General features: G+C 56.3%; 1 protein-coding gene across 4 annotated transcripts in view; it reads left to right on the plus strand.

The window, feature by feature from the left end:
- DPP6 (dipeptidyl peptidase like 6) overlaps window positions 1-27,595 on the plus strand; it is a 960,318-nt gene that overhangs the window by 842,046 nt on the left and 90,677 nt on the right. For all 4 annotated transcript variants that reach the window (XR_011566384.1, XM_070788461.1, XM_070788459.1 and 1 more), the window contains exons 9-10: window positions 22,574-22,728; window positions 24,183-24,280. Coding sequence is in view for 3 of the 4 variants with exons in the window: in XM_070788461.1 (XP_070644562.1) it covers window positions 22,574-22,728; window positions 24,183-24,280 (253 nt within the window). In the remaining variant the exon portion in view is untranslated. The remainder of the gene's footprint in view (window positions 1-22,573; window positions 22,729-24,182; window positions 24,281-27,595) is intronic.

The raw sequence follows: 27,595 nt of genomic DNA on the forward strand, positions 1-27,595 counted from the left end.
TGATCCTGATATTTTGCAAAGCTCATGGAGCCACTCTGAGTGTCCGTTCTTGATTGAGTTCTTCAAATGCTAACATCTCTGAAGTACCTGGATCCGGTACTTCAGTCATTAGCAGGCTGCATCCTGGTGGTAGACACGCCCGTGGAGCCTCATTCTGGCTGGACTGATAGATTTAGAGACAGTTGCACGGCCTGGAGTTCAGGGGACTGAGAGTCATGTTCACGTCTGCATGCTTATTCAGACCATGGATTTGTAGCTCTTTGGATGTGCTTGTTGGTTACTTCTCTGATTTACCTGATGGGAAATCTTGGTCAGACCAGGAAATCTCCCAGAAAATTGCCTGCAGCTTGTGGTGGGCTTTACAAAGCCCTCGCGTGTGCGAGCGGCAGAGCTGGCGGGGAAGGGCAGGGTCTTTGCAGCCACCGAGCCTGCCTTTGAATCATAGCTTCACCACGTAAAATCCCCATGAACCGGAATGAGATCTGAACTCTTTGGGTCTGTTTTCTTATCCGCAAGACAAGCGTGAAGACCATCTAGGTTCCCTCAGGTCATCTTGGAAATTAAATGGACTGATGCGCTTACAATTCTTAGAACAGCCCCTGGGACAGGTGAACCGCAGCTGTTGCCGTTGAAGCTACTGTTATTCTTTATCTTGGAATTTTAAAAAAACCAGTGGCTTCCCTGCTGGCTCAGATGGTAAAGAATCCGCCTGCAATGCAGGAGACTCAGGTTTGACCTCTGGGTCGGGAAGATCCCCTGGAGAAGGCAACTCACTCCAGTATTCTGGCCTGGAGAATCCCATGGACAGAGGAGCCTGGCGGGCTACAATCCATGGGGTCGCAGAGACTCGGACACGGCTGAGCGACTGACACTTGAACTTTTCCAAAACTGGTCACATAGCAGGTACACGCCTCTCTCGCTGGCATCGTCAGCACCAGAAGCACGAACGCGTGGTCCATTCTCCTCCAGCATCAGTGTTGAACACCACTGAGCTGTTCACTCTTGAGTTATTGTCTCCATATGTCTATATAGGAAGTGCAGGCTTCCCGCTCCCCCTGGAGAGGATGTCTGTGCAGATACAAGCGTCACCCTGGAACCTTCTCTCTGCATCAGCATCCCCAAGCTGGAGGCGTGCCCCCCTCACCTGACAGCCGTTCACCCTTGAGCACCACGGTCATGTCACTCGGTAAAGAGTGTGCTTCAGGGTGGCTTGTAGACATTACATAGTTAAAAATTCATATTGCAATTCGCTTCTAAAGAGGGACACGGGCATGAAGGTGATGATGAGAATACCGGAATTTAATCAGCCTCCAGGGGCGCCCCCGACCCAGGAGGTGCTGCATGGACCAGCAGCAGCACCGGGTGGCAGGCGGCAGGCGGCCGACCTCTAGTCCAGTAGGTCAGCGCTTTCGGGGTTTGAAGTGAAGTGAGCGTTCTTCCTGGGTAGCCCTGTCTCCAGCTCCATGAAGTAGCGGTGACCTTGACTCAGGCAGCAGGGGGTCTTACCTTGTAGAAAGACACAGAAGAGGCCACAGCTGTTGAGTGGGGACCCTCTCGGGTCTGGCATGGGGCGGGACGAGATGCTTCGGTGTTGGCTCGTTGCTTCTGTGCTCTCTCTGACCCCCGACGAGATGTCCTCCTGTTTCCCTGTAAACGTCAGCACAGGACAGTGGTCCAAGGCTGAGAGTGAGACTGTCAGGCCTGTGGGGAGAAGCTGCCAGCCAGGCCGCATCCAGCTGGCCCCCAAGGCTCTCCTCGCCCCCGGGGCCGGTCCAGCCTCATCTGGATCCTCCGCTTCCTTCTCCGTCTTCAAGTCCTGTCACACCCACCCCTGCCCGCACGCCTCCCCACCGGGACGGTCCCTACACACAGCCGCGATCACCCGTCCTCGCCGTGCAGCCCCGGCTCCAGGGTTCAGGTGCAGGGTCCCAGACTCCCCCCGAGGGAGCTTAGCTGGCCTCCTTTTTCCCACTACTATCAGAGCTTCCACACCCTTCCTTCAGCAAAAATAGCAGGCTGATCACTGAAGAGCCCCAGGAATGGTTAATCTCACCGTAACGATGAGCTTCACTCTTTTTATCCCCAAAGGAGGCAGGAGAGGTGTTGGGAATGGAGACAGTCGCCTTACTCAGGACCGAGGGGCGAGGCAGGGACGTCACTCCAGACCGCCTGCTAATAACACTGCCAGGCGGGGCTGGCCTGCGGCAGGCGTGCTCACTCTCACCCACTGCCTCTTCCACGGCTTGCCCGACATGACTAAACAGGAACGAACTTCCTGCCGCAGCTGCAGAAACTTGGGCTCAGAAGCGTTGCGTGACTTCTCTGCGGTCACACAGCCAGTAAGTGTTTCCAACTTGGCTTCCTCACTACACGCCCATCATGTATAAAAAGCTGCATAAACTTCTTGCAGATTAAAAATAGGCCTGATGGGTTCCCGAGGGGTGAGCGGACCACCCATCACCTCAGCAAGGTCTGCTCACACCTCCGACACCCCCAGCTCTGCACCAGGCGCTTCTCAGCATGGGTGTGAGGGCCCCAGGACCTGCGGGTGCATCCCTGAGCTGCCACGCTGCCACCGGTGACCTTGAGGCAGTCACGTACCTCGTCTGACCTTCAGATTCATCATCTGAAAACGAAGAGCTCAGATAACTTCCCCAAAGATTTAGTGTGAGGCTGGATGATAGCACACAGCGGAACCACGTGGGCGTGGCAGGACGTGTCATCACGACACGGCATCTCAGGGCTGTGAAATATCCCATGAGAATCCACCTCCCGCCGGCTGCTGGCGGACGTGGCAGGGTCTCAGACGGCCGTTTGCCCAGGGTCAGACGAGTGTCTTCCACAGAGGGGCAGAGGTGTTTGTAAGGCAAAGGTCAGGCCTGAGCCCCCCAGAGTGTGGTACCCCCAGAGTGTGGCACCCCCAGAGCACCCAGCTGAGTGCAGGGGAAGGGTCTGGAAAGCGGTCTGGATTTCTCCCGAGAGAAGCCCGCAGAGACGTCCTTGCCCATCATCTTCCTTGTCTTTCTCCTTGAGTCCCCCACCCTCTGAGTGCCGGGGTGACCATAGCTGTGGTCCATAGTCACTCTTGTATCTTCCTGCCTCCCGGGAGCATGCAGGCAAGAGTTTCCATGGAAACTGTGTGATGAACGGACCTTCCAGTCATGAGGATGGGGCGTAAGCCTGGGGGATCTCCAGGGGCGCCCTGGTGGCTCTCCACTGGAAAGGTGACCGTGGCCCGAGCTGGGGCGAGACCGAAGCACCAGCCAAGGAAGAAGCAACATTCTGTCCAGGACGTCAGGCCAGGGAGGCCGGGGCAGGGGCCAGGGCCCGGCGACAAAAACAGCAAATGCTGGAACTCCCGATAGGGAATTTCCCCCAAGTTCAATGCCGAGGGCAGGGCCCTGACCTGTGCTTTGCAGCCCAGCGTCCTCCCTGTACTGAAATAAACCTGGTCAGAGAAGCGGGAGAGGATGCCGAGGTCAGGCTGGGAAACTCTAAAACAAACCCACAGGGACTTCCTCGGGGGTCCGGCAGTAAAGATGTCACGTGTCCACTGCAGCAGATCCAGGTCCAATCCCTGGTCAGGGAACTAAGATCCTTCAGGCCATGTGGTGTGGCAAACAAGTAATAATTTTAAAAAACCAGAAAACAAGTCAGCAAAGCAAACCAGACACCCCCTCCAGGATTCACAGCAGGAGAATCGCTCATGCCCCGCATAGGGCAGAGGTGGGCGGGTCTGCTCCCAGAGCTCACCTAGGGGCGCAGGCTGCAGGCCCCGCCCTCCCGCCTGGCAGCAGGCCCCGCCCTCCCACCTGGCAGCAGGCCCCGCCCAGCCCAGAGTGGGTGGAGATGGAGGCGCTGTGCTCGGACCGGAAGTGACTCTGCTGGGTGGCCCTGCTCACCACCGGGCCACCAGGCCCAGGGCCCAGGACGCAGTGCTGGCAGCCAGCCAGACGCGGGAGAGGCCTGCACAGTGGAGACCCTGCCCTGCAGATTCCCACGGCGGGGCCGCAGACCCCAGATCTGGAATCAGCAGGAGAGGAACTCCTGCAGGGCCAGGGGGGCCCTGAGGGTCAGTAAGAAGAACTGAGCAACAGGTTTAGGGGCACCCGGGGGGTGTGGGTAGTGGTTGCAAGACTGCTGCGGCTGCTATCCCCCAGACCCCAGGCGTGGGGGCATTAGCGGGGTGGACTCTGGGTGAGGGTGGCTTGGCCTGTCCGAGCACTCTCGAAGACATTAGTGAGTCGCTGCAGGTAGTAATGCCACGTCCCCCTCATTGGACCGCTCAAGAGACAGCTAGGGGTGTAACTTTTTGTTGCTGCAAACTCACCTTGCATGCATGGTCACTCCAGTCGTGTCCAACTTTTTGCAACCCTGTGAACTGTAGACTCCTCCGTCCATGGGATTCTCCAGGCAAGAATACTGGAGTGGGTGGCCATTTCCTCCTCCAAGGAGTCTTCCCAACCTGGGGATCGAACCGTCATCTCCTGCGTCTCCTGCCTTGGCAGGCACGTTCTTTACTGCTAGCGCCACCTGGGAAGCAAACTCAGCTTATTTCCCACTTTACGGCTGATAGCCGAGGGGCATCAGCCAGATCGCTAGCTGGTAGGTCTCCATCTCCCATCAAAGGTTGATCAGTGACACGTGTGCCTGTGATCAGCACTCTTCTCCGCGTCTCCTTGGAGTCCTTTAAATTAAGAGTGTGTTTCCCACCGAGCAGCCCCCGACGGCAGGGGACAGACCCCAGGGTGGGCGGGCCCTGTGGAGCTGGCCATCGTGTGACACCGTCGGTTTACTGCAAACCCCAGCTCACAGAGTCAGAAGCCGAGTCTGCCCTTGACAGTCCTGCCTGGGCCTTGTGGGTCCCTGATTGTTCTAATTCAGCGTGAAACAAAAATCAGGAAAAGGAGAACTCTGAGGGGAAAACGTTCTCTCCACGTGTGGGAAGAATTCCCGCTGGTCTTGAGAAATGTTTCTCACAATTAATTACCTAATCCTGAGAGAGTGATAAATAATATACGATGCTCAGTGGTTAGGCTTTTAAAGCTCTTTAATTATGCATCGACTGTGGGATTAAGACCGACACATCTCCATCTTTAGGTTGTGGAGTTTTAATGAAACTCGGGTATCGCTGGCTGAAATCTTGATGCTCCCGGACACCCCAGTTTCCTTTAGTCTTTTTTGTTTCCTAAAATCTCGTAAGGACTTGAGACCCTTTGCCCTAGTGTCGAGAGTCTTGTTAATGTTAGCGTTCCACCGAAAGGCAGGCCACAGATGCTTGAAGGAAGACATGTGAGGCTCCGAGCTTGCCTGCGCTCGAGACGTCATCTGGGCCCAGAGGCCAGGGTCCTGCCCCCACCCTTTCCCACCGAACCCGCGTCCTGACCTCTTTGCGCTTAGTTCTTTTTCTCTGCTCTGCAAGCATCACTGGATGGACCGGATAGCGCTGCCCGCCTCCCTCAGCTGTGTTTTCGTACTTGAATGTCAGGGGGAGCACTCAGTGTGATGGTGTGAAGTCTGTACGCATAGGAGGTGCCTTTGCGACGGGCTGTCTACCTGTCCTTGGCTTTCCTGGGTGGGTGTCAGGAGGAAAACGCCCCGATTATAGTGGGGTGGGGGGCCCAGCACAGGGTGCCCCCACCCTCCACCCCATTCTGCCCTCCCCGGCCCCCCGCAGGACACGCGTGTGCTGGGAATTCATCAGGGGTTCTCATATGCTTCTCCCTGCTGCTGGTCCTCCCTTCGTGGAACCTCCTTTTCCTTTCTTGCTGTACAACCTGTGTTTTCAGTGTAATTTTTCTCTTTGCCCAGGGCTGGGTTTGGGGAGGTTGGGGGCAGGGTGGGGGTGAGATGGCAGCTCAGCTTCTCCGTGTCAGAGCCCCCTGGACGTGGAGACACACCCTTATCACTGTTACTGCTAAGTCGCCCAGTCGTGTCCGAGCCTCTGCGGCCCCGTGGACCGTAGCCCGCCAGGCTCCTCTGTCCATGGGATTCTCCAGGCAAGAGTACTGGAGCGGGTTGCCATGTCCTTGTCACAGATCCTATGAATGAGGGCCGGTGCCTGGAAGGAGATCCAGGCCTTAGGTCTCAGGTCAGTCGCACCTTCCTACTCGGTCTCCCAGCAGAGGGAGAGGCCGTCTCTCCGTCACCGTCGTGGGGTCAGGGTGCCCGAAAGGGACTCCTGCACTGGCCAGAGGATACAGGCCTGTGTCTGTACCACATGCACTTATGGCTCCAAGCCCCCGAGCAAGGCCCGGCGGAGTCCGGGGCCTGGCGTCCCCAGCGTCTGCCCCACCCCAGGCTCCTGCGGATGGGTGGGCCCCTCCCCAGGACACGACGCCTTCCTCCCAAGGCCACAACTTGTCCGTTCACTGAAAATGGGCCCCAGGCCTGGGAACCACTGGGTGCCAGCCGTCCCCAAAGAGCAGATGACCATGCAGGCCTTAATGGAGAACTCCCGTCCAGCACCTTGTTCTTGCCGCAGGAGTTCGAGCATATGGCACTTGCTTTATTAATAGAAAAACCAACAGCCGTGGGGACACAAGCCCAGGAAGTGTTGGGATTTTAAATAGATGTTCCCAGGAAGGGGCCCAGCCTTCCTGGAGGTCACGGGGTCACGTCTGCCCGGCCCTCGGGACCAAACCACAGGGCCACAAGGTTCTAGATCCGCACACACCTTAGGTTTTCGGTTCTTCTACGCGTCCGAATGACTGCTCCCCATCGCACGGCTTCTGTTGAGGGTTGAGTCTCTCCCCCAGTCCCGCCCTGTGGGCCTACCCAGGTGTGAGGCGTATGAAGAATCTGCAGGTAACAAACTTCATTCCACACGGAGGCTGCATGGACACCTAGCCTGGCCCGCCCACCCCACTGGTTCTAGAACGTAAGCCCACCTCTCCCGTGGGCCCAGAACAGATCGGTCTCCAGGGAACCCGGGGCTGGTGACCCACGTGTGACAGGGGGCAAACGTGGGCCCTCCCTCAGGAGCCAGCACGGAGCAGCCCCACCGGGAAGCCAGGACACACCATGTGAAGCGGGCTCCAGGGACACACCCGTGCATTCTGCTCCAGGCTCCACAGGCCCCCGTGGGACGAGGCTGCACTGTGCCCCAGGCTTGCCTTCAGGATGGAGTTGGATCACACCCTCACCACGGGGTGCTTGTCTCCAGCGCCACTCAGACACTGGCAGAGTGACCCGTTCTGGTTGCAGACCACAGACCCGTGAAAATCAGAAAATCAAGCAATCGCTAACCCATTAACTGATTTATGGAATCCAGAGCTGAGTCCTTAAACATTTGTCCCAGCTGCCTTCTCTCAGGATGTTATCAGTGCCTGGTCCCCAGTCTCTTTTCCAGTTTCTGCCTTTTGCGATCTACTGCTGACTTGAGATCCTGTGAGATGTGAGCCTGCATAAGCTTGTCCTGAGGGGGAGATTTTTGAAATAGCTGGGGAATGCTGATTAGAAAATCCACAGCCACCCCTCCACATCATGACACCAGCTGGTAAAGTCGGGAGACATTCTGGGGCCTTCCTCCCAGCTCTGGTGAGGGCAGCGCTCGCTCCCGTGAGCCGGGCACGGATGGCAGGCGGGGCAGGCAGTGCCCTCCCGTGCAGGCACCGTGGCCACTTCCACTGAGACATTCAGCGCTTCCAGCCTCTGGCCTCTCCACCTGCCTCGCATGGAGGAGGCTCTGGGCCCTAAGGTGTTGGGGTCAAAGCCCCAGAACTGAAGTACAGAGGCACAGACCTCAATGCCTGAATACTTTTCTGGGAGCCCCCAGATGGCCCCCCGTGTTCCTGGGCTGATGGAAGGTTCAGCAGACTCTTCAGGGACCACAGAACACTGTGTCTTGGTGGCCATGTAGGTCGAAAGGATGAAAGCCTGAAATGAGAACCAGTCCTGAGTGGTCACAGCTGAGGTTTGCGGAAGACCAGGTCGGGCAGGGGGGCTCACCACCTGCTGTGCTGTCCAGCTGCTCTCCACTCAGGCTGAGCCACGCACGTCTCTTTCTATGCACTCGAGTTTTATGTAAGTAATTTTGTTTCATTGCAACATTTAACTGAGACTGGAAAGTCATCATTAAGGGGACATAAAGCTGAAGGAGGAATGGAAAACTATGTAGAAGAGACCTTTTAGGCTGCGGGGGAGACGGCCTTCTGGGGTAATGGGCCTTTATTGACTCTGATGTTTTAGGAACAGGGAAGAGGAACTCATTACTCCCACACTGCGATCTTGCAAAGCAGAGGATGCTAAAACAGATGAGGCTCAGCCAGAGATGCAGAGTGTGTGTGAGAGAGGAGAGAGGCATAGACAAAGAGAGAAACTCAGAGACAGACAGAGCGAAGCAGACAGAGACTTTCAGTTCAGTTCGGTTGCTCTGTCGTGTCCGACTCTTTGTGACCCTGTGGACTGCAGCACGCCAGGCTTCCCTGACCATCACAAACTCCCGGAGCTTGCTCAAACTCATGAGAGAGAGAGACTTTACCAAAAGAAAAAAAAGAGATTTAACAAAAGTTGAAGGACTTTCCTTGCCCTCTTGTGTCTGTCTCATTTCAGCACAGCTGGAGTCCTGAAACACTGCCCTTCACACGGGACAGTGACAAGGGGATCCACTGGGGTGCTTCAGTGCGACAAGCAGGTTTGCAGCTGGTCATCACGGGGCCCATCAGGGGCCTTGGGTGTCCACCCCATGGGAGCAGCTTCTTGACAGTTTCTTCCTCAAAAGTCTCCAGCCCCTGGAAATGCATTCGGTGTCTATTTTCCCCTGGAATGAAAAAAGGAGGACAGGAGAACTGAGGCAATCTATCAGTGTTTGGAGAAGCTGCAAATTAGCAGCCAGCAAGGTTATAATGAACATCTGAGCGATCGCAGCCGGGGAATAAAAATCAAGTCCAGACTCCTGACTGTCTCAGACATGAGGACATGGGGGGTGGACGCTGCCCCCTGGTGGCCAGCGCAGGCACGGCGGGTCCGCTGTCCCCGGGCTCAAGTGCTGAATTGTGGGGGTTGTCAGACCACCGGGATGGTGATGAGGTGGGTGCAGTGAGTAATATGCAAGTCACACGGCGCTGGTTAGCCAGGGAGGCTGCGGGTGGCAAGGGAAAAGCTCCTTCTGCCTCCTGGCTTGACGTTGGCTGTTTCTCGTTTAACCCCCCCCATTTAATTCCGCTCTCGGCGCGTCAGATAAAATATTTAGTGGCAGGAAAAAGGCTGCAGATGCAGGCGGGAATAAATAAGATTGCCCGTATATAGAACGAGGCCATTTATTTCCAAGTGTAGATCTATCAGGCATGTTATTTATGTCTTTTGCAATTTTCCAGGACCCAGATTTCTCCAGATGCTTTTTTTCCCAGTTGACACAGCAGTGGGGGTGCAGGAGGCGGCACTTATTAACAGTGAGAACACACGGGGCCTGTGTTTTAGGAGCGATCCCAAAGCCTGTCTCAACTGCCTGCACTGCTTTGATCTGCCTCTTGTCATCCCATCCAGAGGTGACAGCCGTAATGCTGACATGACTCAGGCAGATGGAGCCTTCAAGGCAGAGACAGCTCGAGCTGCCGGACAGCACGGGGCGGGCAGGGGAGACGGGCCGGAGGCTCAGTGCCGGGTTGGCGGGGCGCCGGCAGCATTGGGATGAGCTGTGGACCAGCAATCAGGACCAGAGCCAGCCCCACCCTCTGCCCATTTGTGAGCCTGTGAAACAGCCCCATCTACTTCTCACAGCAGTGCCCCCTCCACACACCCCAAGACCAGAATCCACTCAAGGCTCTGGCAGGCGCTTTGGGTGAGCCGCCTCTGCCTGTGGGTCTCAGCTTTCTCCTCCGTGAAGTGGAGTCACAGAAGCATGGTTGCAAGCTTGGCAGGGTGGTCATGGTGAGCGTTGGGTTCCTAGTGGGACAGACGACATACCTGCCTTGCTCATCCCGCCAGGTCACGGCTCAGCACACACAGGCCCATTAGCCCCAGAGCCCGAGTGCTGGCTGGTTGTGAATGTAGTCCTTCCTGCGGCATTCATCCAGGCCAGAAGCCGCGGCCGACTGGGAGAAAGTGAGTTCAGACCCATGTGAGTGCGGACGTGAGACGCGGGGAACCTTAGGCAGGGCGGAACCTGAGGACTAGGGCGACATGCAGAGCTGGGACCTCTCTTCACGGGGAGGCATCTCCCCTCCAGGCGCCAAGGGCACCGCATGGGGAAGGTACCTGGAGGCGAGCCGCTCTGTAGGGTTGGGAAGCCTGAGGCCCTGTCCCTCGACCAGGAGAGAAGCCCCCCGGACCCCTGGGAGAAAGGGGAGCCCCATGTGTGCAGTGAGGGTCCAGCCCTGGTGGATTCTGCCTTCTCTTCACATCATTTGACAGCCCATCCAGTGGGGGCTTGTTGACAAAACCTCTCCTGTGTGAGATCCTCCCAACCCCAGAAGTACTAGCACACTCCTCTCAGTCTTCTGAGAAACTTCTCCCCGCAGTCATTTTATCCACAGAGAGATTCTGGCAGTCATTTGCTTTGGACCACACTTGGCCAAAGACAATTAGGGAAAATAAAGCAGAATTCACTTGATTTTTGACTTCCGTATGCTGTTTGGATTTTGGCAAAGGGAGAATTAACTCATGGTGACTTGCTTTTCACTCTAAAGAGAAGCTGACATTTTTTGTGAGCTACTGAGCAAGTTTGAGAAGATTATTCGAAGAACCACTGACCCTACAAAACAGGACTAAGATATACCGTATCTCGGAAGAGTGCCCCATTGGAGGATGGGGTCTCCCTTGGGAGCACTTCTCTGACTCAGGGGGAAGTGACTCGTCACTGGAGTTCTGTCTACTAACCCCAATTATTCCCAGGGCCCAGGGCACCTCGTGCTTCCTGCTGCATTTAGAGCCGTGCAGGAGGTTGGCCGGGGACAAGCACGCTGGAAGAAGGCAGTGGGCAGGGTGCCCTGGAGGCATCACCATCTCACCCGGAGCAGGCGCTTGTTGTCCGCATCACCCACCTGGCCAAGGGACCCTGGGGAGCCCGATGCCAACCTCAGCCCACGGAAGAGCTGCTTTTTAATTGGCCTCGAGTCACTTCATCTGTTTGCCTTCTGGGGCTGTCTGCCTTACAGCACGGATATTTGCATTTCACCCCATCAGCTGGCCCTAAAATCACAGGCTTTCCGAAGGCTGCAGACCTGCAGTTGTCGAGGTGGAGCCAGCCGTCCAGTGAGACCGGTGTCGTGGGAAGACTGCCTCCCCCAGTTAGCTGCTGCCCGAGCTGGAGCAAGTTAACCCCATGCAGGAGCCTCAGCGGCCTCCTCTGGGAGGTAACTGCGGCAAAGAGCAGGGTAAGCGTGCAGCACCAGCTCCCAGGCATGGGTCAGGCTCTGGCTGAGTTACGGCTGTTGGTACTCATCCCCTGGCTCCCGGAAAATGCCAGACCTGTAACAAAGAAAAGGGTTTCCGTTTCACCTCTCTGACACTGGGTGTCCGAGACCCTCCCAGAAGCAGGCCTGTTAGCACGGCCATCACGGAAGGGGCCAGGGTGCTCAAGGCCCAGGGGTTGGGGACGGGGCAGCTGTCACCCTGGTGAGTCTGCACACCCTGTGGGGAGGCCTCGTGGCTGCAGGCAGGGCTGATGCTGGCGCTCGGCTCCGGTCGGTGCTGCCCAACACCCCCCATCGGCAGTCCAGTGTCACGATGAGTGTGAACAGGCACGGGGGCCCTCAACTGACAGTTGTTTGCTGGCCTAAGGGGTCTTCTGAGAAGGGGAGGCACCTGGAACCCAAAGCCCCCTCCTTCCACTTTCTGGAGGTGTCGGCAGGCATGAAAAGCCATGGAAGTGGGTGGTGGGGAGCCCGTGACTCACGTCAAGCACAGGCAAGGGGGGGGTCCCAGGGCAGGCGCAGCCCAGATCCCCCTCCTGCCTCCTCAGTGTCCCCGCCTGTCCTGCCCACAGCATGCTCCTTGGGGCCAGGGCCTGGAGAGGACTGTCCCCGACATTCTCAGCAGTGAGCGCCCCCTGGAGCCGCTGTGCCTGGGGGCGGGAAGGGGCCCTGGACCAGGGACACTCTCCCTCCTCACATGGCTCACAGTGGGGCCGTGCTGAGCTCTCCTGTTTCCCAGGTGAGGAGAGGGGAGCAGGACTGGAAGGGCTTGGTCCAGGCCCACTGACCGGTGCCCTGGGTGGATGGACCTGTGTCCAAGACTCCCAGCCTCAGGATGCCCCGGGCAGCTTCAGGTCGAGGCCACACGTGGTCCTGGGACATCCTAGGGGTGAGATCGGGTGGGGACAGGGGCGGGCTGGGGGCTGTGGCTCTGCTGTCTCCTGTCCATCCTGAAGGCATCACCGCGGCACCTGCGACTGGACCCATGGTGACCCTACCTATGATGACTGTGGCTGTGGTGACCGTACCTATAACGACTGTGCCCATGGTGACCCTACCTGTGACGACTGTCCCCATGGTGACGGTACCTGTGACGACTGTGCCGTGGTGACCCTACCTGTGACACCTGTCCCTGTGGTGACGGTACCTGTGACGACTGTGCCGTGGTGACCGTACCTGTGACGACTGTGCCCGTGGTGACCGTACCTGTGACGACTGTCCCCGTGGTGACGGTACCTGTGATGACTGTCCCCATGGTGACCCTACCTGTGACGACTGTGCCCGTGGTGACTGTACCTGTGACGACTGTCCCCGTGGTGACGGTACCTGTGACGACTGTGCCCGTGGTGACCCTACCTGTGACGACTGTCCCCGTGGTGACCCTACCTGTGACGACTGTCCCCGTGGTGACCCTACCTGTGACGACTGTGCCCGTGGTGACTGTACCTGTGACTGTGCCCGTGGTGACCCTATGGTGACCCTACCTGTGACGACTGTACCCGTGATGACCCTACGGTGACCCTACCTGTGATAACTGTGCCCGTGGTGACCTACAGTGACCGCACCTGTGATGACTGTGCCCGTGGTGACCGTACCTGTGACGACTGTGCCGTGGTGACCCTACCTGTGACGACTGTCCCCGTGGTGACGCTACCTATGACGACTGTGCCCGTGGTGACGGTACCTGTGACGACTGTGCCGTGGTGACCCTACCTGTGACGACTGTCCCCGTGGTGACAGTACCTGTGACGACTGTGCCGTGGTGACCATACCTGTGACGACGGTCCCCGTGGTGATGGTACCTGTGACGACTGTGCCCGTGGTGACCCTACCTGTGACACCTGTCCCCGTGGTGACGGTACCTGTGACGACTGTGCCGTGGTGACCCTACCTGTGACGACTGTCCCCGTGGTGACGGTACCTGTGACGACTGTGCCGTGGTGACCGTACCTGTGACGACGGTCCCCGTGGTGATGGTACCTGTGACGACTGTGCCCGTGGTGACCCTACCTGTGACACCTGTCCCCGTGGTGACGGTACCTGTGACGACTGTGCCCGTGGTGACCGTACCTGTGACGACTGTCCCCGTGGTGACCCTACCTGTGACGACTGTCCCCGTGGTGACCCTACCTGTGACGACTGTGCCCGTGGTGACTGTACCTGTGACTGTGCCCGTGGTGACCCTATGGTGACCCTACCTGTGACGACTGTACCCGTGATGACCCTATGGTGACCCTACCTGTGATAACTGTGCCCGTGGTGACCTACAGTGACCGCACCTGTGATGACTGTGCCCGTGGTGACTGTACCTGTGGTTTCTGTACCCATGGTGACCAGGATTTCCCTCCCCTCAATCACACTGAACCCCTGAGCTATGTCTCCAGAGTCAGGATCTATTTGTACAAGTCTAAAGGCAGACTCTTGTTCTTTCAACAGTAGAACCAAGAATATTTAATAATTCGATGCAGTTGGGTATAGAAACTGTTCTGAGTGCTGTTTATAATTCACAGTTAATTAACCTTCCTCTTCGAAAAGAAGTACAAAAACTTGAGACCTAATTTCTTGATACACATTGTTTTTGATATCCATTATTTTTAAAATGTGTTTCCACTGATATTAAGAAATAATTATGCAGACTATCTCAGACTGATTAAGGTGACTGTTGCTCTGTTAGAATTTTCTTTGAAAATATGTATTATAATGAGCTTTTGTGCAGTGCATCCTACAAGAAAACATTCCTGTCATCTAATTTTAAAGCTAAAGCCAGTATATAGAAGAAATGTTACATATAATTTGAAGGCAATAATTTTGCTTTGCGATGAAAAATTCTAACTTTCAGAAGAGGACACCATCGAGTCAGCACTTTTAAGAAACCCTTCATAAATACAAACAGTTTTGGTTGTAGTGCTTGGTAGTTAAGTCACTGTCTCATTAAAATTCCAATTTCAGAATCTCAATCATTTTTAACTTCCTTGTGAATATTATTAACAAGATGATCAGCTTCAGCAAAATATCAGGAAGAAAAATAAAACTGTCTAAGAGCATTAAAAATCATTGTAGAGTTGGGTAATAACATTCTACCTCCAGTCACTATTATAGATTATTAAGTTAATATCAAAGAGTATTATGGCAAAACATTCTCTTTTAAATGGAACAGTTTTAGGAGCTGAATTTAAAACCGTTTTTGGTCATCGCCTGGGCACAGATGGCAGACTGTCTGCAGGGCTGCCTGCCTGCCTGGCAGGTGCAGTGGCACGGGGTGGGGGGAGGTCTGAGATCTGCATGAAGCCCCCACTGGCCCAGCTCATTCATCTCACCTTCAGAGGCTCAGACAAGTGTCTGAAATCTCGACTCTTTGTGACCCCATGGACTATAGCCCCCCAGGCTCCTCTGTCTGTAGGATTCTCCAGGCAAGAATACTGGAGTGGGTTCCCATTTCCTCCTTCAGGGGATCTTCCTGACCCAGAGATTGAACTCTTATCTCTTGCATCTCCGGCATCGGCAGGCAGGTTCTTTACCACTGGCGCCACCTGGGAAGCCCGATCAGTGGCTCAGACCCCTTCCAGAACCACAGGTGGGGGAGAGATGGAGCTGAAGGAGATGGAAAGCTGGCGGAGACGACGTCAACTCATCTCTCAGCGCTTCCCACAGACATGCTCTTCTCAGGGCCTCACTCTGTGATGTGGGCCGGTTATCTACACTTTTATCCTTTTAATTTCCTTAAGAGAAAGGTAAAGATAGGAACACCTACTCAAAGTGGTTGTTTGGAGGAATAAATGAACACTTACAGAAACACACACATACATGCACACGTGTACATGTACACACATGCATATATGTGTGCGTGCACATGCATACACACGCGCGTGCACACACGCATACATACACAATGCACACGCATACGTGCACATGCATGCACGTGTGCACACACGTGTGCAAATATACACACACGCAAACACGCATGAACGTCTGGCCTGTACGTTTTGATGGGAAAAAGGAAAGAAGGATGATTGACCCAGACGGGGGGTTAAGGGTCACAGTGAAGTGCTTTCTGCATCTGGGCTGCCAGACAAGGTAACCTCCACTTTCCTCTCCATTTTGCCTGGATCAGCCCTGCCTTCCTAGCTTACTATCCTCGCTGGGGTCTTGTTAATTACAAAAAAAGAGAAGTGGGAGGACTTGCATGCGGGTGGTCTGAGGGTTGTTCTGTGGCAGGCAGGGTCAGCTCTGCAGGTGCTTTACAAAATGAGCACTGGAGAAGCAGCCACCCTCCTTGCCCTGCACGTCTGGTGTGTCTGCTGAGCTTGCTGTTCCTGACGGGGCAGAGACAATCCGCCAGGACCTCTGGGAAGCCTGAGCCATTTGCTTTTTCTCTCCTCCAGTTACCAGGAGCCACAGCAAGGGTGTTCAACAGTGAGGGTTCCCCGATGGCTTAGTGGCTCTGTCCCGAGGTGCCCAGGCTTGCCAGGCGCGAGGCCGCGCCGCAGTGGCCCATGCTTGGTGGCCACATCAGTCCGGTCCGAGCTCATCTTCCCTCTGAACCGCTTCTGCTCCCTCAGTGGGTCCCTGACTGCAGCGGCCCAGGCTGACACGTGTTCCGTGATCATAATAGATGCTGTGGCAGACTTGCCAGTGCGTTTATGTATAAGAACTAACATCACTCTCACATGATATTTAAATGCAGGCTGAGATCCTGCGGTGAGAACCCCCCTTCCCTTGGCAGCCTGCCCCAAGGCTGAGGGAGACCAGACGCTTGTGTTCAGGGCACATTTTTCCTGGTCCCTGGTCAGGTTTCCCCTCTTGTGTGAGATCCTCAAGGCAGAAGCCAACCTCCCAAGCCTCTTCTGCCTCCAGAGCGTGCACCCCAGCGCCTGAGTAGCTGCTGCTCAGGGTGGTCTCCGGTGGAAGGTCCTGGGCACACAGCCGGGAATGTCGACCTCGAACAAGGGCCCATGACCGCACTCACTGACGCCAGCGCATTGGGGGCTGCAGAGCTCACCAGAGGCCGTGGGTCGTTCCAAGGCCGCCTCCAGGACCTTGCGGGTGGGTCAGGGGGAAGGTCAGGAGATGCTCAGAGAGGCCGCGAGCCCAGGAGGAAGGGCCTGAACACGTGTCCTCCCCGGGCACCTGCCGCGCTCTGCGCCTCCCACCACCTCCCGAGTGTGCCCACTGCAGCCAGGCTGGTCCAAGCTCACCGTTTTCTGGCAGATGCGGCCTCGGCAACCCTCTGCTCATGGCTGGCGGGTACTTTGCCAGAAACTCAGGAAACAGGGTGGTGTTGGCTCTGGTGGTGGACATCCTGGAACCTGCTCAAAGGAAGCTGGTCCACATCTAAGCCAGGGCGTGGGAACAGGCTGTGGTGCAACGTCAGAACGTCTGCAAACCCATGCCCACGACTCGTCACACGTGGACCAAACTGTGTCGATGTCGACCTAAATGTCAGTGCAGTCTGTGCAGGTGCTGTCGTGATGAACACACACAAATTATTTTAGAAGTCGTGTTAGCCGCTCAGTCGTGAGGCCGTCAGGAGGAGTAAGTGAGCTGTTACCTGGAAAGCGCTGAGCAGTGTCTACTGCATGTTAAATATTTGTTCGACCAAAAGATGTCCCTGAATCTGACCGGGGTTCAGCAAGGGTCCCAGGCAGAGCGGGTCCCCAGCATGTTGGATGGAAGTTGAGGCAGCCAACTTGATCCAGGCCTAGTGGAGGCTGGAACATTGCAGGTCAGGGCCTGGGGACGCAGCCAGGCAGACAGCATCGTGTGTGTGTGTGTGTGTGTGAGCATGTGTGAGCACCAGTGAGGGGGGCGCTGGGTCCAGCCCAGCTTGTTCTTAGGGCTGAGGCCAGAGCGCAGCCCCCTCCTGGTCCGGTCTGGCTTGGAAGGTCCCCCCGCTGAGTTTCAGGGCAGAATTCGGCGACTCTCTCCTACATCATCCGCCCAGTGAGGAGCTGGCTCTCTGGGGGTCATGACCCAGCATAGTCATGACCTCGTGCAGATTCCTGCAGCTGCCGTAACAGAAGACAACAGCGCGGCTTTAAACCGCAGGGATTTATTGTCCCAGCTCTAGGCGCTGCAAGTCTGAAGCCGAGGTGTCTCTTCCAGCTTCTAAAGGGGCATCCTTGCTGATCCTCCGCTTGTAGACGCGTCATTCCAGGCTCTGCCTCTGCCCCCAGAGGGCGCCGGCCTGCTCTGACTCTGTCTCTTTACTTGTCCTTGGGAGGTGCCAGTCGTGCTGGATTGGGGCCCCCACCCTCCTCCAGAGTGCCCCCGTCTTAATATGCATCCTACTTACATCTGCAGTGACCCTGTTTCTGAACAAGGTCACCTTGACAGGTACCAGGGGTCAGGATGTCATTATTTTTAGGGGACAGTTTCACCCACAACACACCTTTAAGTGGAACCTACTATTCTGTTCAAGATGGCATGCTCCCCGCAAATAATTTGGAAGCCTATTTCTTACGTACTGATGGACCTGTCAACTAAAAAAGTGCACAGCCTAAAAGACGCCTGGGTTGTGCTCAGTCCTGAGTCGTGCCTAACCCTCTGCCATGCCATGGACTATAGCCCACCAGGCTCCTCTGTCCATGGCATGTCCCAGGCCAGAGTACTGGAGTGCGTTTCCTCCTCCAGGGGATCTTCCCAAACCACGGATCAAACCCGCGTCTCCTGCATTGGCAGGCAGGTTCTTTCCCGCTGCACCACCAGCTGTCTCATTCAGGGACCTTACTGAGGACGACAGCCTGGGAGACAGCCTCTCAGTGGCTCCGAGGGACTGTTCCAAGGAGGGAAGGAAGAAGCCAGGATATGTAGGAGTTTTTGCTGGAAAATAATGTAATCAAGCGTCAGAAGAGTACTGTTCATCGCCAAGACCAGACCTCTCGAGATGGTGACCGTTGCGTGTCTCCCTGTGTGGACGATGAGGGAGTCTGGGCTCACTAAAGTCATTCCCAGACAGCGTCATCACTGCCTAGGGCCAGCATCCTGTCCTCCTCCACCCTGGACTCCCTCGGCCCTGCTGCTGGCTTCACAGCTGCAGCATCCTCTGTTTATTGCCATGGCGGGCGACATTGTTTGCCACAGACCACAGACATGCATCTCCAGAATGCAGGGCCTGTTTGATCAGATGTCATGTATCAACTAGCCTGTGAGTTTGTGCAGAAAAGGGATTTGTGCCCTTCCCCCATCCCACTAAACCGTGACTATTCTGCCGGGAGTGGGACCCAGGTATCTGTAACAAAAGCACACGCTATTCCCACATGCTTCCCTGAGCACCTCCTTAAGGGACTGTTGTTGCTGTTCAGTCGTTCAGTCATGTCCGACTCTTTTTGACCCCATGGACTGCAGCAGCCCGGGCTTCTCTGTCCCTCACCAACTCCTGGAGCTGCTCAAACTCATGTCCATTGAGTCACTGATGCCATCCAACCATCTCATGCTCTGTCGTCCCCTTCTCCTTTTGCCTTCAACGTCCTTCCCTCCATCTTTCCCAGCATCAGAGTCTTTTCCAGTGAGTCAGATCTTTGCATCAGGTAACCATAGGGTTGGAGCTTCAGCATCAGTCCTTCCCATGAATATTCAGGACTGATTTCCTTTAGGATTGACTGGTCCGAGAGACTCTGAAGAATCTTCTCCAGCATCACAGTTCGAAAGCACACCCAGCAAGAATTATGCAATGACCGTGGTGGCCTCTCCTTGTCCTCCATCTGAAAAACAATCTGGAAAATTGGAGAATTCCTCATCTTGGAGGGACCGGCCTTTATCACCTTGAGCCCTAAAGGGACTTTGTCCTCTTGGACCTGCCCATATTTGTGCAACCTGAGTGACAATATTCGCTTCTTTAAGATGCGGTGACAAGACCTAGGGGAGTGGGCCCAGATGAAGCTGTGAGCTGAAGCTGCATGGATGGAAATTTCTTCCTCTTCAAGTGAATGTCCAGAGATACATCCTTCTTGCTTGATTCCAAGAAGGTCCCGGAACAGGTCAGGGCAGTGAAGGAAAACTGTACCCTCTCGTTGTCACAAGTTATCTGTACTTCAGAAGGCAGTTCCTCCTGTTGTTCCAAGGCAAGGGCTCATGCAAGTAATTTAGTTGATGAACTAGTTTTTTTCCCTGCAAAACTCTGCGCATAGGCTACTTTTGGTTCATGGCATTTAAACCAACTGCATCATTAAGCTAGAAGCCTGAAGAAAACATTTGCAGAATGGGGATGTTCGTAATGAACGGGGAAATGTCACGGTTTCATCTGCCTGGTCCTTTTCCCCGTAGTTCATTATACTTAATTATCTCTTTAAGAAGCAACTAACTCACAGGAAAATAAAAACACCCAGGAACGATGTGTTTAAGAGCGTTTGGAGAGAATAAACCAAAGCTGCCCTTTGTGTATGGCCTGCCTTTGGCATGGAGGCATTTCTCTTTCGTTAGCGATCGTCTCGCTGTGGGATGTTGAGTATTTGCCAACATAGACAGCAGGCCCTTGTCACTCCTGAGCACTCTGGTTTCCAAGCCGCCCTCTGACCAGCACATCTCTCCTCTGAAGCCTGTGGTCCTCTGCATCGTGTGCTCTGAGCAGTGCATTGAGCTCAGTGATGGACTCGGCATCTGCTAATGGACGGGGCAGGAATAGTGCTTCTCAGCCCAGCCTGGGGGCTCCTTTCTCCCCGATCTGGCTCTCGTCCTCGCACGTGGGACCCCCTGCCCTGTGCTGGCCAGACCGCAGCAGCAGTGTTTCCTTCGTGTCTGAAGGCAAGTTCTGGAAACGAGGTGGAGGCATGACGGACGGATGAGAAGCTAGCGGTGTGCCCTCCCACGCTCCGTGCCCCTCACCAAGCCCCGGGCCCGTCTGGGGGTGAAGTGGGGCCGGACCCTGCAGGCTGCTGATTCTGCCCCTTCTCTCGCAGGGAGTCAGTCGCTCGGGGTCAGAGAAGCCGCAGACGAGTTGCGTGTCTGCAGGTCTGTGCTGCCAGTCTGGTCCTGGGTGACGCTTCTATTTAGGCACCTTACTGGCACCCGCCACTGTTCCGCTGGTATTTTCTGGAGGAACAGGCTGTGAGCGCTGCGGTCAGGCTCAAGCCCCTGATTTCAGGTGGATGATGCTTGCCTGTCCCCACCCCCTGCCCCATGCATTCTGCTTGCTCCCGCTGACTCCCCTGTACTCCCTTGTCCCGCCCTGACGTGCTCACCTCCCCAGCCCCCAGCATTGGTGTGGTGGAGCAGGGTCTCCCACAAACCACTGCAAGTGGTGCCTGTTTTCCCCAGCAGCCCGTCTGCTGGAGTCCATCACACCAGCCAGACAAGTCAGGTGGTTCTGCAGAGAGTCATCTCTGCGTCACCTCCTCCCAAACCCACACCTGAAAGTCACTTTGCTGGCTGCTGAAGACACTGGAAAATTACAAGCCCTGGAGAGCTCGCTGGCTGCACTTTTTTTTTTTTTTTTTTTTTGCCTCAGCAGACCTTTGGGTGTTTTATCGGCTCTGGCAATGCTTCTGAGTCATTTCTTGGGGTGCCGCAAGGGCAGAGTGCCGGCAGGGTCGGGGTGTTAGAGGCAGCCGTGTGCCCCTCCACTGACAGTGGGGAGCTCATTCGGGGGCCCCCCCGGTGGATGGCAGGACAGGGGCAGAGCCCAGGACGGGGGCCCCTTAGGCATCCTTCACGGACCCGCCGCACCGCAGGCCTGGGGTGCGTCTGGTGATGGGACTCAGGCGTGCCGGGCACTTCCTGGGAGACAAGACGCTGCTGTCTGGCACTGCTCCTGAGTCACAGGGGTCGGGGTCTCTGCAGGCTGCTGGAGACCAGGAGGGAAGCCCCCAGGGTGGGGGGTCGGGGGCACAGGAAGAGTTATTTCAGGGAGGCCGGCGCTTCATGAAGGGAGTCCCTTTTAGCTCTGCTGTGGCAGGTCCAGCAGGACGTTTCGGTTCCTCCCACTGAGCCCACAGGCTGGTGGAGCCCACGATGGAGGGACGGACTGCCCATTGGCCAGCCCCCCAGGGGGAGCAGGAGCTGCAGGGCCCCTAAACGGGGCTGCGGGACGCCCTTGTGGTCCCTGCAGCAGGGCCCTGACCCCCTAGCCCACCCCATCTCCATCCTGCAGCCGGCAGGTCCCCCGCCCCGCACCGCGCCGCGGGCTCCCCTGTGGCCCCGCCTCCAGCGCCACCTCCCTCGTCCTTATTCTCACTCTAGCCATCCCCCGGAGTCTGAGTCCCTCATTCTGCTTCCTCTGTGTGACTTCAGCTGTTCGACTGCCTTTCTGTCCCTGCGGGCTCTCAGAGCCAGTTTGTGGTCTACCCCAAATAATGACCTTGGAATGGGACTCACGCTGGGGGGTTGTAGAGCTGTGCTGACCATTATTTTAAAAACGAATCCAGGGGAATTCATTAATAAAACACACACACGGTGTCCAAGGAGGACCCCAGCCTCAGAGCTGTTTAGCCCCGAGGTGCTTCTCCAACCCCAGCGCTCTGATGAGTGGCCCCTGGGAGGTGCCCTCTCTCGGCTTGTTCAGAAGGCAAGGTGGGATCATGCTTTCCGGAACAGACGTCAGATCCTATGGGACTCCTCCCCAGTGAGCTCACTAGTTAACCCAGACTCCGTGACGAGGAGGAGCCGTGGGAGTGCCCGGTGGAGGCTGGGCCCGTCGCTGTTTCCATCTCGGTCTCCCTGGAGAGGGGGCCATTCTGGGTCTCTGCCGCAGGGAATGCGATCGCCTCCTTCCGTCAGGGTGAAGGGCCCGCCGGGCTCTGAGCAGCGCCTCCCACACGGCCGTGTGCCTGGGGCCTCAGTGCGGGCCTGAGCCCTTGGAGTCCCGTGCTCATTGATTTCCTGGGATTCAAGCTCCAAACAGTTATGTCCTCACTTGGTCCTGCTGGGGGCTCCCTGCTTGAGACGAATGGATCTCCTCTCATTTTGGTTTTCTGATCCCCTTAAAGTAATAACCCACACACAGCAATAGTAAGTCAACTCAGAAAGGACCTCATAGGCTCATCGTGCTCAAATTGTGCAAAAAAAGGAGAGTGCTTTTTGGATGGTTCGCCTCTGCTCGGTCGGGCCTTGATTGACTGGGTTTGCTGTGCTGGGGTTCGGTGGTCAGCCCAGGTATGTCCAGAATGACGGTGCACCCGGGCACGGGGAGGCCTCCTCAGAGGCTGTGAGGAGGCATTTGTCCCCGGGGGGCTCCCGGGTGCCCTCCCCCGTGCCTTCACACGTCTCTGCTTTGTCTGTTTCCTTAGAGGAGATCCTGAAGACCCACATTGCCCACTGGTGGTCTCCGGACGGTACACGGCTCGCCTACGCCACCATCAATGACTCACGCGTGCCGGTCATGGAGCTGCCCACCTACACCGGCTCCATCTACCCCACCGCAAAGCCCTACCACTACCCCAAGGTAGGCGGGAAGCCACGCCGGGACAGCCTCTGCATACGTTCATAGGCTCCCCACCCCCTCGTGGAGCCGTGGCTCTCACCCGTGCTGCGAGCAAGGCAGTAAACAGGGGGGATTAATTGTGTCCCATTACACTGCATTAAATTCCCATCTTTGCGGAGCTGAATCTGTCAGCAGGTTTACTTTTTTTTAAATGACGGAACTACCGTTAGTCATTTGTCCAAGCTTCAATCCCAACCGATATACATCACCTCCCTTGTGACTCCGTGGTGACAGAAACTCACACTGCTCACGCTGGGGCACTCTGTCCTCTAACTCCTTTAGCAGGTTCTGGGGGGTCAGAGGGTCCCCTTGGCTCTGGGCTGCTCTGCACCTGGCCGTGTGCTGACCTGTACTGTTTTGAATTGTTCCCCAGACCCGTGTGTTGCCACAAAAAGCCAGCAGAACAGCAAGGCTGCAGGTGGATGGCAGGGGGTGAGGGCAGGGAGGCACGGATGGCCACACCTGGCTTTGTTAGTAAACCGCATCGTGCCAGTGTGGGGGCAGGGCCTGCCGCCCACTCAGCTGGAGAGAGGCCGGGGCCCCGCCTGCCCCTCCGGTGACAGGGTCCCCGGGTTCCCCCCGGGGCTGCCCCAGAAGGACCCGTCCAGCCTCTGCCGACCAGCCCTGGCCCCGGCTCCCCAGCCACCGGAGGGCTCTGGGAGCTGACGCCACCTGCTGTCCAGAGATACAGGAACCTCGGCCTGCAGTTTGCAGCGAGGGGCAATGGTGCCCAAGCAAGGGTCCCAGGGTCCCAGGCCAGAGGAAGGAAGCGCCAGGTATATCAGTCAGCTCGGGCTCCATAACAAGCACCACAGACCGTGCTGCTTAAACAGCGGACGTGTGTGTCTCACGGTTCAGGAGGCTGGGAGCCAGACATTGCCTAGAAAGGGAACAGTTTCCCTGCTGAACCCTTTCATGGGAGTCCCCCCAACCTCGGAGTGATGGGATGACCTGAAACCTAGAAAACTGCAACCAACTGACTTTACCGTGAGCTCTGGGACAGGTCTGTGATTGGAATTATGACACCCCATGTGGCTCGGGACTGGAGTTTCCTGTTTTAGTAGAAAGTCAGCATGTTCTGACCAACAGAACTCAGATTGGAGCCACAAACTGCTGACCCGTCTGAGCCCTGCCCTGTGTGGGTCTGCCTTCCCCCTCACCCTGACACCCCGTCTGCAGGGGCGGAGGAGCCAGAGTCAGACCAGCAGCCTAGTCTTCTGCCCTGCCGGCCAGCACTCGTGCAGGGAGGGGACAGAGGAGAGTGGCCTCTCCCCATCCCCGCCCCATCTACTGACACTCCCCCTGAAGGGCTTCGTCCTCCCCACACTGAGCCTCTCGTGTCTCCCAGCAGACTCAGCACCCAGGCCGGTCCAGGTGGGAGGTGGCTCTCACACCTCTCTCCCCTTTCCTCCCAGGCCGGCTGTGAAAACCCCAGCATCTCCCTGCACGTCATTGGCCTGAATGGACCCACGCACGACCTGGAGATGACGCCGCCTGATGACCCGAGGATGAGGTTTGCATCCTTCGTTCAATTACGCGACGACAATAACCGTGAGATCCATGTCTGCTTATGTGGTCTCTGTGGGCTCAGGTTGCCAATTTAAACATCCAAGGAAAAGGCACATTTTGTACCGTTTTCCTGGCTGCTTTATGGCTTGGTGTTCTGAGAGAGGAACACCTGTCAAAGCCGCTGTGATGTCTTACCTCACGTCAGGCTCAGATCCTGCCCCCCAGAGGCTGGGCTTCAGGGGGGCAGAGGGGATGGTCAACCACACGTGTCCAGTGGGGGCACCTGGCCTGCACGTGGAGGACTTTGGGGTTCACCCTTCAGATGAACAGATGCACCTTTCCAAGACGTCCAGGTAATTGGACCTACTGTGCATGGGACCCCATTTTCAGAGCCTCACTTTAGAGCAGGGGTCCCCAGCCCCCAGGCCACAGAGCCGTCCTGTTCCTGTTAGGAACTGGGATGCACCATGGGAGGTGAGTGGCGGGCAATTGGGAGAACCTCTGTCTACGCTTACAGCCACACACCATCACAGCACCACCCGAGCTCTGCCTCCCCAGTGAACTCAGTAAATGTAATGGCCTTGAATCATTCCAAAACCATCCCTGCACTCCGTCCATGGAAAACCTGTCTACTGCGACACTGGCCCTGGTGCCAAAAAAGGTCGGGGAGCGCCGCATTGGAGCATGGCTGCCCTTTACCAGGCCTGGGGACCAAGCGGGAAGTCATGCTCCAGCAAAGCCAAAGCTCCCAGGTGGCATAACAACCATGCAGTTGGTGGGACATATTGACAACGGCATCCATCCTGTTGTTAGTAACGACTGGCTCAGGTGGATTTTATATTCCAATCAAGAAAGCTGAGTAGAGTCTGACTGAAGGGGTCTGGATTTCAGTTTCATCTTGTCCCAGAGTCCAAGTGGCCTGGGGACTGGTTATACTTCCGGAGTTTACTAATAGCGATGTTAAACCCCACTCTGTTGAGAGTATTGATGGGAGACCCAGAAAGGGAAGGGGACTGGGCTGGCCCCAGCTTCTACTCACTCATCGATGCTGCAGGCCTGTCCACGGGCCCAGTTAAGCCGAGAATGATCCATCCGGAGGCTCAGCAAATACCCAGCCCACATTTTGCCATAACGGTAGCCTGGATCCTCCCTATTCACTTACAGAATTCTGCATTACTAGTAGCCCCTGGCAGCTTCCAGAAGGGCGGGTGCAGTGGCCTCAGCCACTCTGGCTCCTGCGCAGGCCCAGCTCAGGGCTGGACACACGGACGCTTGGAGCTGCTGGTCCGTAACGATGTGGGCGTCTCCCGTGGAGGCTTCATTGCTGTCCCTGGTAGAACCCATCTGCCCACGGCCACTGCAGGACACACTGAGGTTCTTTCGGCTCTCCCATCTCTAGGCGTGTGTAAAATCACTGGTCCTCAGGAGGACAGACCCAGCCCAGGGCTCCCCTCTGCCTGTCCCTCCCAGCTGTCTGTCCGTCCCAGCCCTGGAGTGGCCACCCTACTCGTGCAGCGGGTCCCAAGGCCTCAGTCTCGGACGGCCCCTCCTGGGAGATCGGGCCCTCAGTGTGTCCCAGAGTGGAATCAACCTGGGCGATGCTATTCTTGACAGGACCCACTCCGGTATTCTTGCCTGGAGAAGCCTCTGGACAGAGGAGCCTGGCGGGCTACAGTCCATGGGGTCGCAGAGAGTCGGGCACGACTGAAGCGGCTTAGCGTGCGCGCATGCATTCTTGCCGGGATAGGAGAAACACTGCAATCATTGCTTCGTCTTCTCTCCCGAGATCCGTGTGCTTTGCTGTCTTCCTGCAGTGCCATCCCTGTCAGGCCGCCTGGGGCCTGGTCCACCACTCTCTCTGAATTAATATGGAAAGTCACCTGGAAAATTTAAGCCATCTGTTTGAGTTAATTGAAAATCTCGTTTAGTCCATTTGGTGATGCTGTTTCTGCAGGCTTGATTAGCTTCAAGGACAGTGAAAAATTAGCCTCCATCAGGGCTGCCGGGATGCGGGCCTCGGGGCCTCTGCTCTGCAGCTTCCCGAGCTCAACACGGCGATGCTTTCCCAGTGCCCTGTAACCTGCGGTGTGTTCATGTCGTGCTTTCTCGTCTCCTTCCCCATCACAGTCTTGGGATTTTTCAAAGTGAGCGCGGATCTGTCAGAAATCACGCAGTAAATGTGAGCAGCCGTTTAGCAAGCATTTATTATTTGCGTCCATTAGGCTGAGAATTTAGCGTGAATAAAATATGGAGGTTATTATGCAGAGGAGGGATTGGCCTTGAAGGAAGCATTAGAAGCAAGTGAGGACTGCAGGCGTGAGAGGGGCTGTGTGAGAGCAGGGCCTGGACGAGGCGCCCCCCGCCGCCCCCCGCCAGGTCTGAGGCTTTCTCTCCCCGGCATTCAGCGCCTGAGGACCCTTTGCGGTGGGGGCTGCCTTCTGCATCACAGAGACTTCAGGCATATCCCCGCCCCTCCCCACTGGATGCCAGCATGACCATTGAAGACGCCCCAGGACAAGACTGAGAACCACTGGTTCCGAGTGAAGGTTCACATGCTGCCGCCCGGGTCCAGATCCCGGTTCCGAGCTCCGGGGCGAGTTCCTGCTTTGTTCCGGTTCCTCATCTGCAAGACGGGGATGCATGTTAAGAATCGAGGGTTCATTCCTGTGGGTGTCGTGAGGACCAGACAGAGCACACAGCACAGGCGGCTCTCCCGTCTCGTGCCGGAGTCCTGCCTGCTGGCCACTGGCCCTCCGCCCTGCCCTCAGAACTTCAGGGCCATTTCTGACTGCCGGTCCAACATCTCCCCTTCAACTGGTCAGGTTGTGATTCTCAGAGAAGGTAAACGAGCAGGTGTCAGAGGTTTTATTTAACTCACTAATTAACCAGTGGGGCATTAGAACCAGTCCAGAGACAGTTGAGAAGCTCGGTGTGTGTGGACAGTCTGACAAGAAATATAAGGTCAAGCTTGAGGGTTACAGATCCCCCAGGGCCCTGACTGTAACCTTGGGGCTCTCTGACCCACCAGACAGAAATCCATGTGAGATGTCCACCCCAGCAGGGCTGCCCAGGCCATCACAAGGCAAGCCGGGCATTGCACAGGAAGATACTCAGCGGCCTCACTTGCTCTTTGCAGGTCTCAGATAAATCCTCTATCTATCTCTAAATGATATCCGAAACTGGGCTTTCCTGGGGGCCCAGAAGTGAAGAATCTATCTGCCAATGGAGGAGATGCAGATTCGATCCCTGGGTCAGGAAGATCCCCTGGAGGAGGGCATGGCAACCCACTCTAGTATTCTTGCCTGGAGAATCCCCATGG

This window comes from Bos indicus, chromosome 4 (genome assembly GCF_029378745.1).
Source record: "Bos indicus isolate NIAB-ARS_2022 breed Sahiwal x Tharparkar chromosome 4, NIAB-ARS_B.indTharparkar_mat_pri_1.0, whole genome shotgun sequence".
Classification (NCBI taxonomy): domain Eukaryota; kingdom Metazoa; phylum Chordata; class Mammalia; order Artiodactyla; family Bovidae; genus Bos; species Bos indicus.